The 18931-nt window shown below is 30.1% G+C and overlaps 1 protein-coding gene across 1 annotated transcript in view; it reads left to right on the forward strand.

Moving 5' to 3' along the window:
* The first annotated feature begins 6917 nt into the window (after positions 1-6917).
* LOC142327944 (prostatic acid phosphatase-like) overlaps positions 6918-18931 on the forward strand; it is a 34961-nt gene continuing 22947 nt past the window's right edge. The window contains exons 1-3 of the mRNA XM_075371352.1: positions 6918-7073; positions 10316-10498; positions 13071-13172. Coding sequence (XP_075227467.1) covers positions 10385-10498; positions 13071-13172 — 216 coding nt within the window. The 5' untranslated portion in view covers positions 6918-7073; positions 10316-10384. The remainder of the gene's footprint in view (positions 7074-10315; positions 10499-13070; positions 13173-18931) is intronic.

Below are 18931 nucleotides of genomic sequence, written 5' to 3' on the forward strand. Positions count from 1 at the left end.
CCAAGGCGATATATTGGACAATAATATAGACATTATTGACAACAGTGTGGATACTTTTGAAGATAAAGTGGAGGAAGAAGAGACAAACAGCGATAACACAAATGATTCTAGTTCTGATTGGAAAGAATGGAAGGAAGGCGATCAAGACTTCCAAAAGTAAAAATGGTCACAGGTTAGTCAATTTAAGCCACCAATTGGTGAAATTCCACAAACTCTTTTACAATTCTTTCAACTATTCTTCATCACAAATACTTTATTTACTGAAATAACCAATGAAACCAATAGGTACGCCCATGAAAAAATACAAAAAAATACACCCCTCCAAAAAAATTGATGTGGTGGTCTTGGGAAGATATCAGTATTGAAGAGATGAAAGCACTTATGGGAATAATTATAAACATGGATGAACGAAAAACCTGAAATAGACGACTACTTCTCAACAAACTGGGTCGATGAACAACCTTTTTTTAAGAACATTCTGAAAATGTCCTTAAAATATTTTGGAACCTTCATATTGGTCCACCTCCTTCTGGATCAGTACACGGCACACTGACTCGATCTGGAAAGGTTCGTAATGTTGTCCTCTATCTCGACAATAAATTCAGGGAATATTATATTCCTAACAATCACATAAGTGTAGATGAGAACACACTAGGATTTAAGGGGAAAATCCAGTTCAAAGTCTACAACAAAGACAAGCCAATAAGATGGGGCATAAAAATCTTTGTATTGAGTGAAGCAAAATCTGGATATATCTGTGCGATTGAACCCTATTTTGGTAAACTGACCATTGACCGTATGGCCAGATCTGATTTAGGCTTCACTAGTCGTATTGTACTTCATCTTGTTGGAAAATTCAAAGATGCCTATGGAGATATTAAAGGTCTCCATGTGTTTACTGACAGGTTTTACACAAACTTGGACCTAGCAGCAGCACTCCTAAAATGGCAAGTTCATATAACTGGGACCATAATGCTAAACAGGCAAGGGCTTCCTGACCATGTAAGAGCACAAAGCAAAAACTCAAAATAAAGATTAATAGACTTAAGTTAAAAAAGGAGATATTAAATTGTATAAAAAAAATGATGAAGTATCCTTGTTGTTGCGGAAAGACACCTACTTAGTAGCAATATTAAGTACTCTACATGTCGATGGATCGACAAAGACAATCAGATGTATACGAAAGGGGGGTAAGGAAGAAGAGGTAAAAAAGCCTAAGGTGGTCTGCAAGTATAATAAATTCATGGGTGGCGTGGATGTGGCTATTCTTTCACAAGAAAATCCATTAAATGGTGGAGAAAAGTCTTTTTTTGGCTCCTAGAAACTGCCATGGTGAATGCATTTATATTGTACAATATTACTAACAACCAAAAAAAATTACGTCAAAGACAATTCAGAAAGGTTTTAGTGAAGCAGCTTGTTGGAAATATATAAAATTCCAGAAAAAGAGGAAGACCATCAGATGTAGCAGACGAAGAGAGACTGAATGGCAAATTACATCTTCCGTATCCTCTTGAAGAAAGAAAAACCAAAGATTGTGCAGTGTGCAGCGATCGCAGACATGGACAGCAAAGAAAACGAAGCAAATTTTTTTGTAAAACCTGTTCTGCCAATCCAGGACTACATATTGGTATGTGCTTTGAATTATATCACGCAAAAAAAAATTTTTTAAATTAAAAAAATATTTGTCACTCAAATTGCAGGCAATTTTTGTTTTTATAATAAAAGTAAGTTATGTTAACAATTTTTTGTAACTATAAAAACTGTAAAAATATATTTCTGTTTATTTATTTCAACTATAAAGTTTTGTAAAAATAAAATATGATTAATTATGGTATAATTTTTATTTGTCATTCTTTCATCCTATGTACAAATATCAGTGAATGCTCTAAAATTAATTCCCAGCTGGTACGACAGAGCGGTCAATATGGCCGCCGACCTAGCACAGAAAGTTATTTGGCCAGCCCTGCTGGCCACCCGAGCTGCATGCTCGGCGGCATCATAAATAATTCCGAGTAGACTCAGAGAAGTACGCCAGCAGTGCTGGCCTGACGAGCGCAAAGGGTTAAGCTCAAGGATTTTTTTTAATCTCCTTAATGTGGTTGCTTATTAACCTAAAACACTCCTTTAGAAGAATGCCAAATTTCAGATTTGAAGTTATTCATGAACTGGCAGAATTAATAATGCTCAAGAGAATAAATCCATATTAATCTTATATTATAAAATTTAATTTTAACATATCTGCTTATGACATAATTAAAAATAATTTATTTATTTACCTTAATCTAACATCTACAGGCCTGTAGTTACTTATGAAAAACAATATTTTTAAGTATGTAAAATGGCAACCCTGACTGGGATTGAAACACACAACCTTTTGACTGAAAGACAGAGACGTTTTGGTTGACCAGAGTTGACTAAAAATACAGTGCTTAAAATACAAATATTTTTTTCAAATCTTTTAATGTCATTTGAAAGTTATACAAAATTACACGCATATAATCACTTCACTTTCATTGTTACTTTGTTTATCTTTTATCTAATAAAGCATCTTTAAATCTAATTTGTGAAGTACAGAGCTTTACACATTATTTTTTGACTTTTTATAATAAAAAAAATTATATATAAAAGAAATATGACAATTGGATTGAAGCAACTAGTAAAAATCTCAAAATAGGTTGAAGTTACATTAAAATAATATTTTAAACAAGGATTTCTTTAGAAAGTAATTTATTATCATGAGTTTCAAAAATAGAAAAGAAGACAGTCATGGAAAGAATTGAACTAAAAAAGGGAGAAAGAAAATAAGTCAAATTATAATTCAAAACATGAAAAAATGCTGGAAAAAATTAGCCTAATATGATCTGTCTAAATGAATAAAAGGAATGCAGTCATAATCTCATAATCATGGAATATCTTTTTATATGAATAATATTTTTAGGTTAAAAATTACACCTTAAAAATTTCTATTATCCATATGAAATTTAACAGCACACTTTTTCTATGTTGTATTCTAGATGAAGCTGAGTAAGGCTATAGAATCAGTTGAAAAGAAATCTGACAACCTTTTCAAAACATGAGATTTTATGAATCTTTGCCAATAAAAAATAATTGCTTTTCCCAAGATCACAATTTATAAAAATATCAAAAAACTTTACTACTTCATTATAAATTTAACTATTACAATTGAATAAAATAATCTATTATATGATGCATTACTCTTAAACTTCGATATACATTTCAGACAAACTAATTACTAGATTCCTCCTTTTTTTTTATTAAGAAAGTAATTATAAATATATTCTGTATTCCATAACTGATTTAGTTTTTTAACTAAAGCTCTTAAATTCATGTTTCAGTTTAGAAATGTTGTACAGTGATGAACAAATTAATCCAAACACAGTTTTAACAGAAAATTTTATTTTTAAGAGAAAAAAAGTTTAATAGTCAAATTTAATAGTTTATGTGTCCTCCTTTGTTCTTGATTATCTCATTAAGCCTCTTTGGCATTGATTACACTAAGGTAGAACAATGATTTTTGATTTCTTCATCTTGAAACCAAACCTGTATCACTGAACTAATAAGGTCAGTTTTTGTGCTATAATCCATTTTCCCAAGTCGTCATTTTAGTATGCCCATAAATTTTCAATGGGATTCAGGTCAGAGGAGTTTCCTGGCCTCAAGAGCACTCAATTTTTTTGGTTTTTGAAGAACTCTTTTGCTTTCTTTGATGTGTGACATGTTGCAAGGTCCTGTTGGAGAATGAGTTCTGGGTTCTTCTGCATAAATGGGACTATTTTTCTTTGGCATATGTTAATGTATTGGTCCGATTTCATCATCACACCCACAGGCATACGTGCTCCTGGTCCATCATGTGTAAAACATTTCCAAAACATCTTTTTGTCTGGATGTTTAGGAGCTTATTGCAGGTGTGCTGGCGTAGTAGTCTTCTCATCTGCTGATTTACGAATGTAGGCTACTCTCTCCCCTTGGACAAAGAAATAAGTCTCATCTGAGAAAATAACTTTTTTCCACATCTCAATAGTCCATTCTTTAATTTCCATACCCGTTGAAGTCTTTTTATCTTCATAACTTGTGTCAGTAACTGTTTCTTTTTAGATTTCCCAGCAATCCTTTCCACTCCCAACAATCTTCTATGAACTATCATATCAGAAATATTAGTCCCACTGCTCTCAAGTCCCTATTAAGGTCAACATATGACAATTGTGGATTAATTTTGCTTTTTCTTATTAATAATCAATCCTATATAGTCATGGTTTTCTTTTTTTATCCACATTTTCCTTTTCTCTTTGGAGAAACAGAACCTGTTTCCTACACACTGTTCCCTTACATACCTGTTTCCCCACACTACACTCACTGGAAATCTGGCTTTGAGTCATTTGTGTGTGTTAGGACGGAGCAACAATTTTTTACTGCTTTTGTGGGGTTATATCCAATGTATTAACTAGAAATGAATAACAAACTTATAATAGAAACTAATAAGGTCGCCAAAAACTAATTGACAATGAATTATAAAAGCATAGAAACCACTAATTCTGTTTATACATGACCTTCTTTCTTTTTCCTGTTTAGCCTCCGGTAACTACCGTTTAGATAATTCTTCAGAGGATGAATGAGGATGATATGTATGAGTGTAAATGAAGTGTAGTCTTGTACATTCTCAGTTCGACCATTCCTGAGATGTGTGGTTAATTGAAACCCAACCACCAAAGAACACCGGTATCCACGATCTAGTATTCAAATCCATGTAAAAATATCTGGCTAGGACTTGAACGGTTATGTTGACCTAACAACATAACCTGAAACACCAAACAGCAAGCAGTCTGCCATAGAATGAAAATTCCCTACAACAGAACAAAAATTTCCTTTATTTGGATTAATTTTTTTGCTACTGTACGTACACTGGATAACTGTAATGTGTTGGAGAACTGGAATACCAATAATTTTATGAGCAATAGAGGTCCCAAAACTGATTACAATACTCCAAATTTTTAAAGTATATCAAATTTTGACATGTGTTTAGTTGCAGACTGACCATTATCAAAATTTATTTCTATGGATTGTTATCTGTTCTGTGTACAGTTATGTTAAAATATTATATAAACAACAATCTTCTGAATCAAATAAATGGTACAAACAACAATATAAAATGTAATGCAAAAAAAAAATTATTAAACTTCTTGGATCTAACAATAATTTTAAAAATTTAAAACATCAAATACAATATATGTATTTCGAAAACCAATACAGACAGATATCTCAGTTCAAAATCATTCACACACACACACACACACACACACACACACACACACACACACACACACACACACACACACATACACACACACACACACACACACACACACACACACACACACACACACACACACACACACACACACACACACACACACACACACACACACACACACACACACACACACACACACACACACACACACACACACACACACACACACACACACACACACACACACACACACACACACACACACACACACACACACACACACACACACACACACACACACACACACACACACACACACACACACACATTGGGATTGAAAGTGAAAAAGGTACATCTGTGCTATGTTAGAGAAATAAATTTGTTATTAGATATACTTTTAATAACAACAAAAAGAAAAAATGAGGAAGATTCCCTATTCAAAGTTTCTCATAGCTCCTATGGTTTTCAATATTCAGTAGTAGCCATTCTTGAAATGTACATTCAGTAAATGAAATCAACTGTAATTTATGTGATAAAAATATATATTATATTAATATTAATATAACATTAATATTAATGAGTATTACAATAAAAAAAAAAAATAATAATTTCTAAATGCAAATACAATAACACATTTATTCAATGTCAAATATCAGATTTCACTCATATACAAAAAAAAGAAGACATATGGGAAAATTACTACATAATAAAAATACAGTGACAGTAACAAAACAAAATAAGTATTAGATTTCCACATAAAATACACCTCAGAATTCTGTTTGTAACACCTGAGTAAGTTACTGTGTACAGAAACAGTCGTTCTGCTTTTTTGATTGAACTTTTTGGGAAAATCTAATACTTATTTTGTTTTTTTTTGATAATATGAATTTTCATCATGTAATGGCTTCATCCATCAATTGTTTAATAACAATAACAAAAGAACAAAAACAGATTTACATGTTCTAAAGTGTCATTTTTAATAACATAAACAAACTCAACAGTTTTATTAATATCTTCATAAACACACACATAAAACACATAGGACATCCCTGAAATCAAGCTAAATAAAAGTACAAATAATGGTATATTACAAGATCTCAAAATTAAAATAAAATTATTGATTCCCCGGCTAGTAAAGGATCCCGAAGTCCAACAAAAGATGTCCTGTGAGAAGGTCATACATAACTAGTCTCAATTATATGTATAATAATTCACATAATTAAAGCAATTATAAGTTACACATATGTATATAGTACATAATTAATTATTATCTATACATATTTAGGTTATTCTGCAATTTTAAATCAATTTGAAATGTCACGTTTGAAAAACAGATTATTATACAGCACATAAATAAGAATTATAGTCATAAACTTGGAAATTACAAGATAAATATTAGTATATTTACCGAATATGATCAGTAAATAATCTTACTATCTTTATAGAAAAGCAGTAGCTTCACAACAATGTATAATATATCACAGCCATTAATACTGACGTAATGCTAATAATTAGAATATTTTTAAAAATGATGTAACAAGAAAAGAGTTCTAAAATTATTTAATAAGCTCATAAAAATATCATTAGCTTAATTGTTAAAAAAATAAAAATTTAAACAATTATATAAATATTTTATGTAAAAAAATAAAATTACTTATTTAAAGCAACTTCCAGGAACTGTGTAATCATTACTTTTTGACTTTCAAAAGAGTGAATATATATTTTTAATGAAATACTTATTTCAATCGATAAAAAGTTAGTGAGATCACATTAGTGACAATCGCTGAAGCTTATTGCAGTTGTAAGTTTTATTTCTTATTGTAATATTATTATGTATGTTATGATTTATTGCCATTTCTGTTACTACTATTTATTGATCAATGAAATCATTGATTACTGCAGATTACAGCACTAATAAATTATTTTTGTAATAGTTGACAAGCTCTAAACCTTTACATGATTCCTATTAAAATTTAATAAAATTACATTGATTAATTTATTTGTTGCAACTTGAAGTAAACAAATTTATTTTTATTTTTCATAAAAATTAATGAGTGTTATACATGATTAAATTATTCTTTTTTTTCCAAGGAGGTTTAATGCTTCAAGATTTTATCACACAGTTGAGAAATGATTTTAGGGATTCTGCACCAATAAAGTAAACCATTAATTTTTGTTTGGTGAATTCAGAAACAACCAAACAACCAAAAGACGAACCACATTTATCTTTGCGCTTTGGACATTTCTCCAAAATAGATATTCAACATCTTACCAAACAACTGCACATAAAGAAGCTGTCATCAAATCAGTAAGATGGGTCCATGTTTCCTCACAATTATGAAAAATGAAATGATATACCCACTTCTAAATCCTGTTTTAAAGCAGTTTAATTGTAATCTAAACTGAAATTGTAATCTAAGGTGATGTTCATCACCTACTTTGAAGTAGGTGATGAAAAATGGATTAATTATTATATACTGAAAACAAAAGGAATAGCCAAAATAATGGATAAGAGTAAAGAAAAAAAAGTTGTTAATCAGCTATAAAGGTTATGGAAGCTCTTTTATTCTTTGAAGCTGTTTAAGGTATAATACTGATCAGATCTCTTGAAAAAAGAAAAATCCATTGCAGAAGAATATTACACAGTTTTATTAGACTGGTTGAATGATGAATTAAATCAAACGTAAATGATCATATTTGACAAAGAAAAATGTCTTTCATCACACATATGTGCATGTGTGCACGCTAGCATTTACCTGAATGAATCATGAAACTGTCATAAAATCTTGATCAGAACAGCTTCACAAGACATACAATTACAAGTAAAAAAAGAAGTGGTTAAAGTACATTTTAATTATTTGAAATATAAATGAATTGGGATAATAATAAATTGAATATATATGAAGACATAAAACAACTACCAAATAAGTAACGATCACAAGGGGATTAATGAAAATTATTAAAGCACATATTTACATGCCCGTATATGTTAAATAGAGATGCAGAATACTCAGTTTTTAAAATTTGTTGATTAGAATTATTTAATAGCTTATTGACAGAGTAATATTTTTAAAATGAAATGCTTGATATTATTTTAAATAAAATGGTATGATGGTTTTTAGATGGGTTGGTAATAATTAAAAATGATAGCAGAAGCATAATAAGGTCTTTCCTTGTAAGCCTTTCTTGTGTTATATTGAATTACACAAAAATTGTTCTGTTGTCTGTTTGGTAGAAGTGGGTCTTGTAATTTTTTTTTTTTTAACAAGTTACTATTATTTATATGACAAATTTATTTATAGCACAAATCATAAATTTTATCAATAGAAACACACGGATAATTTAATTAATTAGATCCATTATCAATTACTGTACTGGATGCAGGTAACATAACAATGTTTGTCAAAGCAAAAATTATAATGAATTAGAAGTAAATAATAGTGCTGCATATTCAATTTTTCATGAAAATGGAAAAAAATATTTTTTGTGAAATTGGACAGGTGTAAATGTAAATAAATCACCAAACACATTAATCTTTAGCATACATTTTTAATACTTAAAACATTTTTATAATCTTAAAACAGATTGTAACAGAATATTTTTCAAATAATCTAGGGTAAATTTATAATGTAATTATTTAAAATATAGAGAAAAAACTTATTTATTTTGAGAAGTTATACTGTAAAAATTTTTAAATGTAGATCTAATTATTACATTAAACATAACTGTGATCATGCTGAAGATAACTCTTTAATGGCAAACCAGAAGAACTTATACCGAAGTATAATAACAAAAACATGGATGGAAAAAAATAAGAAAATTATGAAAAAACCTAAATACTGCAAGAAGACATTTGCTTGTTCAACATATACTTTCAAATAATAGTTAAAAAACAGTAAATAATTATATCAGTTACAAACATATGAGAAAAAAATACGAGTATATTATTAATTCATCAACCTGAAAGTTAAATTACTCACTTGTACAAATTTGTATGAAATTACTGAGTGTTTGGACTTTTTTCTAATTTCTCTAAAACAATGCTAACTTAAAAAGAAGTTCATTCTAATATCAATATTGTGAATGTTAATTCAATTTTGTTAAAGTGACAATGTGTTTAGTATTTTCAAATCAGTAGATGTAACTTGTAAATGTAAACATGCAGTTATTAACTTGTACAGCCTCCATGCATTACTACTTATTTTGAGGGAGCACACTGATTCACTGGCTACATCATTTAAGGAATATTTTACAAACAAGGAATATTTTTTTTTTAAGGAAGATATTGTGGCTTCATTTCTAAAGTATGTTGTGCTCCTTCCTCATAAAAAATAAAGACTTAGCCCATCTACTATTCCTCTTTCTTTCTTTTAAGATATTGGACAAGATGGCATCAATCAACTGATTAAATGTCTATAACGTTATAACAAAATTAACATATAACATTTAGTTTTAGGTACAATAAATCAAGTAAATTAGTAATGATTAAAATTGTAGAAAAATTATAAATTGATTTAGAAAATAGAAAGAAAGTATTGGGTTGCTTTCTTAATCTAGCAAAACTTTTAATCATCGTAAAAGAAATCCTTTTAAGAATTCATAGCAATCCCCAGTACAAGAAATATTAATTGGCATCAACATTTATAACAAAAAAATGAAGTATTTTCTTTATTAAGAACTAAAGAAAGAAGACTAGAATTAGGATACATATTATACAGGAAACTGGTGAATACTGACATTCAACTTGTAGGCAAGAATCACATCACATTACACCTACATAACAGACAAGACCTGCACCATTTTAATATCAATTACATCATTCTAACTTTTAAATCACTACTTTGTTTAAAGAAAGAGGAAGTAAATAACATCCTGAAATAAATTATATCAAAAGAAGACATTATTAAATAACCTGAAAATTGTAAACGTGCTGTCTTTATAGATAATGATAGAATCATAAAGGTAATGCACTAATACATCACATATATTCACTTGAAATTTAATAATATCTTATATTTATTTTTATGTGTTTTTTTTTTTTAGCTTGTAGTCTCAATAAGTGTAATCATTTTTATTCTTCTTCACTCTTTATCATCACTGAACTAAAATACAATGGGATTACTTTATAAATTAAATATTCTAATAATGTTAATAATATATATATCAAAAAATACAGTGTTTATGCAATCTTTTCAAGATAAAGAATCACTAGAACTTGTTGCCGTTGTAAGTAAAGAGGTTTCGTTTATTATTTTATTATTATAAAAAAGATAAAATTGAAAATTAATTGATTAAAATAAAATTGGTAAGAAGCATAAAAAAGGTAATGAAGTGTAGCAGTGAGGAGGAGAGTGAGGAATTACATGTTAAGATAGAATTACACAATGTAACAGAGATTATAGAGTTTTGATGTTTAGGTAGCAAAATTACAAAGGATCTGTAAACCACATGTGGTCTGCACATCCTTCCAAACATTTCAAAACATTTCCTTGGGTTGTCTTCAAAATGTAATATTTGAGGATCCAGAATAAACTGCTGTAGTAGTTATCCTTTTCAAGAGATATCCAGATCTCACTCAGACTTTCACGGCACTCACTTCAGATTTAAAAAATCCTCAATATAGCAAAGTCCATGAGGTTGAGGTCAGGTGACTCATATCAAAGGACCCCTTTCTTAATCAATCTAGCATTTACTAAAAGTCATTCAACCAGTAATGGATGCTTTATGCATAGCGAACTGGCATTCCATTTTAGAGAAATTATTCAAGACAGACATCAATTACATCAAGAACTAGTACACTTCATTCAACAAATGAAAGTAATCTTCTCTACAGACTGTTGATTCAAAGAATATACCAGTATGTTCAAATTCTATTAAATATGCCATTAATTTTTTGATTATTGCTGTTGGTGAACTAGTGGGGCTTATGCTTGACTAATACCTGAAATTCTACTTATTCAATTTTCTGGTAGCATAAAATAATATAAGAATTTTGTTTCCAATTTTGCCATCTTTTATCAGAGCCACAACTGTCCTAAAACCAGAAAACAATACTGTCACTGCTTCTAAACTTTATGGCCATCCAATGTATGCAAAACTCAAAAGCTAAGCTGAGATAAAACAAAATTATTAGTAAAAGCAAGCTGCAATACAGAAATGAATAAAACAAGATAAAGGGAAATAAGGATGTAATTCCCTTTATTTTCTAATTCATTTAAGAAGGAATGAAGAAAGATAATTAAAAAGCAATTTAAGAGTAGAGTTGCAGTTCAAAATTAAAATTTTACAATTCACTAATGATTTTGTTGTTTTGATTGAAATTAAATATTAGTAAGAGATAATAATGAATTCCTTTATTTTAGGGGGAGAAATTTATTTATAAGTAAGTAGGAATTAAACAAAGGATATCTGACAAAAAGGAGGATAATAAGGTGTTAAATATTTTGATAGGAGTACACAAAGTATCAGAAATCACTGAATTTGGTTATTTAAATAGAAAAATTATAAAAGATGGACTAAATAAGAAAATATTGAAATTCAAGTAACTTAAAACCATTTAAAATAACACAAACATTTCATGGAGTAAAGAAATTTGTAGTTTCAAAAATATATTTAAGACTTAGAATAAACTACAAAGTCCAAAGTATTTGTATGGAGTACAATAACTAATAGCAGCAAAACATAAACAATTTCAAAAAATTAAGAGTGTGAAAGAAACAAAGGATAGAGGATTTTCAGATATGACAGTACAGAAAAATTTTGAAAATTATGTAGGTTGATGGAGGATGAAAAAAAGAGATTTTAAGTTAAAAGGAAAAGGGAAAAATTTGTAGCTGACTTTGTTACAAGAAAGTTACAATGTTTCTAATTTTATGTTAAAAAGGAAAAAACCAAACATGCTAAAACCATATTTAGAAAACTTTCAAGTGTAATAGAGAAAAACTTCATGAAAGTCAATACTTTTTTTTATACTGCAATCTGAAAACCAATAGAAATTTGTAACAATAAAGGAAAAATTATGCTGAATAAATAAACTTATTTTCATTGTTTATAATTAAAAATGAGTTTTTTCTTTGATAAATAATAAATATTTAATCAGCTTTAAATACCTGAAAATGTGTTACCAGATTAGAAAGAAAAATTAAGGGTAACTTAAGAAAGATCACAACCCTTTAGAATCATATTTTATTCTTTTATAAAAGCACAAACCGATATCATTATTATGAAAATTAGTTTTTTGAATACATTTCTTCAAAACTTCTTGAAATGTTTCAACCTCAATAAAGTTAACAAAATTTAAATCTAATTATGTAAAAATACTTTTCTTCAGCCGATATTGATATAAAAATGTACAGATTTATTAGATGTCAAGATAAAGCATGGGTTTTCCTTAAATAAAGATTTTTAGAATTTTGCAGTTAAATTATTTCCAAGTCCTGAAGAGTATGTAATTAAATAGTAAATCAATTACTTTACTGTTTTAAGTGTTCCATTCCACCAATTTTTGTGGTGGTGTTATACATCTCTACCTTTCATTGAGGAGGTTTTGTGTTGAAATCCCAGTCATGCTTGGCATATTTTTTTATGCAGAACAGGTCATCTTACATCCAAAAACAAGTACAGTAATTGTATTTGGGGATCAGACTGTACAGCATAAATAAACTAGTAGTATCATGCAATAAATGAGTCGAAAGGAAAAGTACTGAAATTTGCAAAAAAAAAAATGTATATTGCAAACATATAATGTAGAATAATATAAAAATAAAAATCAATTTTTATAAAATTCTCACTGTTTCAGCTTCATCGTCATGGTGACAAAACACCTGCAGTTTTTTATAAAAATGATCCTTACAAAGATGTAGCTAAATACTGGCCGATCGGTGTAAATCAACTGACAAAGGTAAGTAATTCGGACAAAATATAAAATAAGTAATAGAGAATTGTTTTAAAAATTAATAAATAAATGATATAAATTCTTTTAGAGTGAATGTCCAGAATACTTTTGGAGAAATTACAAATGAATAAAATTTAAAAAAGCTAGAAATTGTATTATTGAACTATCCTAGCATTTGTAAAAAGATCTCAATAAAAAAAATTAAACTTCTGTAAGAAAACGTTTTTGCTAAAGTTCCCCCGGAGAAAAAGATTTAAATTTCTATTTCACACAAAACACCACCACCATTTTTTTTTCAAAAATTAAATACATTATTTCTCTTAAAAGGTAGGATCTATCTTCTAAGTACCAAATAAGACCAACCACATACATACATATGCACAAACGTCCGTCTGGCAAAAATTAACTTTTTGTTTTGGGAGCATTGAAATATAATTTTTTCGTAGATTATTTACAATTTATTTAAATCCATTTTTTAAATGTCTCGTTTAAACACAAAACTTAAAAAAAAAAACAAGATTTATTTAGATTTAATTTTACCTATCTATATACGGGTACTTTCCCGTTGTAGCAGCATACATTGCTTTGGTCCGAAAAATAAAAGTACAAAGAAGATAATATTTAGTATCATATGTGTGTTATTGTTCGACATTTATTTATTCTGTCCTAATATTTATTATTGTCAAGTTCTTTATTTACGTTACACATATGTTATAAGACTGCGTAATTGTAACAATTCTTTCAGAGTTTATTTATCTGTTTGCAAAATATAAACCTACAAAAAACACCATAATATTTTTAAAATGTTTAAAACGTTTCATTTAATCACTAGGTAATTACAGCAATTATAATTTGACAGCAATTATAATATATAAATTATTTTACGAAGACAGAAATATTTAATAAAAACCACCCACAACAAAAATATGACGTAACCCACGCACACTTTTGCTTTATCTATTACAGCTTATTCATTTTAGTTCCATTTACAAAACAATTAAAAAATAATATTAAAAAAATATATTTTTTATTTATTAGTCTAGACTACTATTATTTTCTTAAATTCGTGTAGAAAATTATCGCAATGATGATACCAAAAAATGTGTCCTAGATAAAGTGCACTAAAGAATTATAGAATCGATATGTAGTATATGTATTTGTCGTATCGACTGACTATTTATACGATAACTCGTAATCCGATTATTTGATTATCACGGAATTTATTATACAGATTTATTTCATCAAAGTTTCTGTCGGTTTAAAAACGTTTACAAGAATTTACATTACAAAGATTATAAATTAAGCAAAAACTATTGACTAACTTTCATAAAATATTGTTTACTGATAGAACCAATTTACGGATTTATAAAATATTTTAAATTGCGTAGATAACAAAAATACTTCATTTTAATTTATTTTGCGATCTTAATAAATCGTTTGATTTAGTTTCATATATTTTACGGACACATGTTTATAAGAATACAAAAATGTAGGTCCCGGCTTCAAGATGAATGCGGAGTGCCACAGGGTAGTGTCCTCGATCTCTTATTTTTTTTATGATTTCAAAATTAAAAATCGTATTTTAATTAATTGTGGATTTTGTGATATTGCTCTCATTAATGTTTTACTATAGTTTGCTTTGATGTACTAAGGCGAATGCTGGGGTAACCCCTTTTTTTATCCTGTATTAGATAGCGTACTTAACCCGTTTCTGAAGTAATCTATGTAACGTATTAACTGATTGTAATAAAAAAATATTTGTTTATTAATTTAGCCTAAATTCATTGATCTTGAGAAGGTTGTTTCCAGGTTTGAATCTTAGTACGTATCGGCTATTTTTTCTCATCTATCAGAATTTAATTTTACCGAGTAATATGCAAAAGATTTCCATAAAAACATTATAGCAGAACAAAATACAGGAAAAAAAATTTAAGTTAAAAAGTAAATAATAATAATAAATAAGACCAATTTATTAAGTATAGGTGTAGTACATGTATAGTAGAGTTTACGTTACAATGATCATAAAAGTAAATTTTTCCTCGGAAGAAAAAATTTATAAAAGAATGATAAAAACAAAATGTGAGAAAAATTAATAGAAAAACGAAACACAATAACGATTCAGTTTGTTAAATATTTACATATTGTATATATAAATAATTTTTTTGTCGATTTCAGTATCGGAGTAGTAGCGTCTCAGCTCTTCATACGAAAGGTCCCAGCCTCAAACCTTGGTCAGGTATGGCATTTATCATGCACATAAAATTTCCACTTTCACATTCCCACAACAAACAATGATTCGAGCTTATGTGATGAATAATCATTAACAAAAAAAAAATAATAATATTACACGACTGTACGATAAAGTATATAGTGTACATTTAATTACCTAAAAATTACAACAGATAAATTAACTAATTATTGGTCTGTACAAAATATTGAATGACACAATTACTTCTCCATTTACTCATCGTTTCTATGGGTAAGATGAAAATGCAGGATAAAGACGAAGTAATTTAACAATAGTTTATAAACATGCCCATCGGCGCTATCCATCTACTAACAGTCTTAGGCATTTGCTTGGCAATTCTCCCCCCACCAACCCATTCGGTCGCTCCACAGCGTACGACCGAATATCTGTGCCTCAAAAGGGCAACTGAGCTTCGAACATTTCAGCGACCGGTATCCTAACGTAGCTCCTAGAGCTTACCTAACAGCGTGAATGGACTAAGCGCGGTGCCATACATCACCGGCGTACGTGTCCGAACCTCTCACTTGTCATATATTTGCTAAAATGGGTAGGCTCACCCCGTCAACTACTAAAATATATATGACTATCAATAATTAAATTTATTTCGTCAAAGACAGCAATTCGCTGCCACGCCTAGGTCGCTGAATATCATCAAGTTACCTGTCCACCATTTTATAGCGCTTGAAGCGATAATAATTGGCTGGTGGTCAGCCATACTCAGGGTTAGCTTCCCACGCCAATGCGGTAAGAGTCTTTCCTTTAACCCAACTACGGATGCCGGTTGAACAAGGCAACCGCATCTAGCAACTCCCACACGGTCCGACAATGCGGCTCTCGCCACATTGACTCGCCGCTTGTGAGTGACCTTCACCATTAAGTTCTAGGATGGGCCATCCTAGAACTTAATGGGGTCAGAGACCGGGCCGGTCTCTGACTCCCCCAAGAGCAGGGCAGTCCAACAGCAGGTGTTCATTTGACTGGACCTCCCCGTAGACGCACAGCTTATCAATCAGCTGCCAGGCGGAACCGAAACAGTTATTGGTTCAAGTTAGCGTGGTTGGTGAGCACCCGGGCACCCGTTGCCCTTAAAAACAAGATCGAGGCATACCATCCCTCCAAATCCTGTATAAACTTATACAAGGATCTTCCCTTAGTCGTGGTGTCTCATGCCAGCTGCCCTGCTTCCATCGCGAGGCTCTGCAGCCTCTTCCACAGGTGGGAGATGGGCAACTGAACAAAATTTAGATCTGGTGCATTGTGATCATCGTTCCGCTTCGGTACTTAACCACCTCGAAACCGCATCCCAAATACCTCGGCCTCCCGGCCTCTTCGTAATCTCCATATGGCTACTCGAACTTTCACCATTAAATCGATTGGGAGAACCTTTCCCAATACGGTGGTAGCCTCGTACGAGGTTGTTTTAAAAACACCAGTGCATAAAATTAAAGCTCTGCGCCCAGCACTCCTTAAATTTTGAAGAAGTGCTCCATTCATATCCAAGTTATGTGCCCAAACGGACGCAGCGTAAGAGGTCATGCTTTCGAAAACACCTCGGTACACCGTGTACATTTGATGGCCCAACAACCCATAGTCTTTCCGAGCAATCTACTAAGATTTTAAAAAAGCTGCTATATAAGGCTGCTATATAGTTATCTATATAAGTTACATTTTTTAGGCATATTACGTTTTTTGTGAGAAGACTTAAAAAAGATGTTGCCTTTTTGCAGCATCCTTAATTCTTTTTAACAAGCTAGTAAATTTTTTTGGTTATTGAAATTTGCTCAAAGATGTTTTTTGATATAAATTACCTTCTTCCTCAAGCATAAAATCAATCGCGGTTTTTATTTATTTCCCTAGTATACCCGCTCACTGATAATAATAATTGTAATATAATAATTGTAATTGACTTGTTAAGTAATTATTTTATTCTTACCCATTAAAATGTTACTGTTGTCAAATTAATGTAAAAAATATGTAATCTTATCTATGTGTAATAAAAGTTGGACGAAGCAGGAGCGATATAAAATGCCGAATAGCACAAACTAAACGAGTCTTCAGTAAGAAATATAATTTGTTTACATCAAAAATTAATTTAAATGTCAGGAAAAGATTTTTGAAAGTGTATGTTTGGAGTGTCGCTTTATATGGAAGTGAAACTTGGACGATCGGAGTATCTGAGAAGAAAAGATCAGAAGCTTTTGAAATGTGGTGCTATAGGAGAACGTTAAAAATCAGATGGGTGGATAAAGTGACAAATGAAGAGGTATTGCGGCAAATAGATGAAGAAAGAAGCATTTGGAAAAATATAGTTAAAAGAAGAGAGACTTATAGGCCACATACTAAGGCATCCTGGAATAGTCGCTTTAATATTGGAAGGACAGGTAGAAGGAAAAAATTGTGTAGGCAGGCCACGTTTGGAATATGTAAAACAAATTGTTAGGGATGTAGGATGTAGAGGGTATACTGAAATGAAACGACTAGCACTAGATAGGGAACCTTGGAGAGCTGCATCAAACCAGTCAAATGACTGAAGACAAAAAAAAAGAAGAAAAAAAAAAGAAAGAAAAGAGTGTAATAAATGTTCAATTACACATACAAACACATTTATACACACAAACACAGACACACATATAAAAGCCATAGTTATTCTGTTTTATGATTCTCAGTTTTGAACTCTGCTCGACTGATGGATTTTTCTTTAGTTAGGCTCTTTCAAGAGTCTACATTTCAACAAAATGACCTTCTTTTAAGAGAAAGAGTCTTAGGTTTTTTCACTTACAGCTGGCCTATGAAAGTAACTTTTATTTATACAGTAACTCTAATAAAAAGTACAATTAGACATTCGTAAATTATTTACTATGCAAATTTCTATGATCTGTCTACACAAATAATTTAAAAATTCTGTACGATAACACATGTGATATATTAACAAGTAGTAATAATTTTAAATAATTAAAAAAATTTTACATTTAAGAAACATATTCAGTAATTTAATAGTGTGTTTTTTTATGAAATTTAATAAAATAAAGAAACAAACTTGAACTCATATAGTCCATGAAAAGAATTATTAATTCAGTAATGAAAGGAAGGAAATAGGCATGCTATAGATATTATACAGGTCTTGTGACTACATATAACAAAAATAAGTTAAACTATAAATAAAAGAAAAACTCTAGAATATGTTAGTTATTTGTGAATTGCTATATTTTATTTATGTCAGCGAAGTCGTGCGGTTAGTAGAGTCAATAGGCTGTACTGAAGTGGTGGTGGATGAGGAACAAGGTTCCTGATACAGACAGCTTAGCTCATACCAGAGAGACAACCTAAACCTCATAAGAGAAAATTCAGGCATTTTTCCACCTGAAATTTTTTCTATGTTTAATTAGAACTGATAATCATATTACCAATATTTTGATCAATGGCTGTTAAATCAACGACACTTAATTTGATTTTACTATTTGTGTGGAAAAACAAAAAAAGACCGTGAGTTAAAAGCAGTTAAACTTACGATCTGTTA

The sequence above is a fragment of the Lycorma delicatula genome, chromosome 7 (genome assembly GCF_047948215.1).
Source record: "Lycorma delicatula isolate Av1 chromosome 7, ASM4794821v1, whole genome shotgun sequence".
Classification (NCBI taxonomy): domain Eukaryota; kingdom Metazoa; phylum Arthropoda; class Insecta; order Hemiptera; family Fulgoridae; genus Lycorma; species Lycorma delicatula.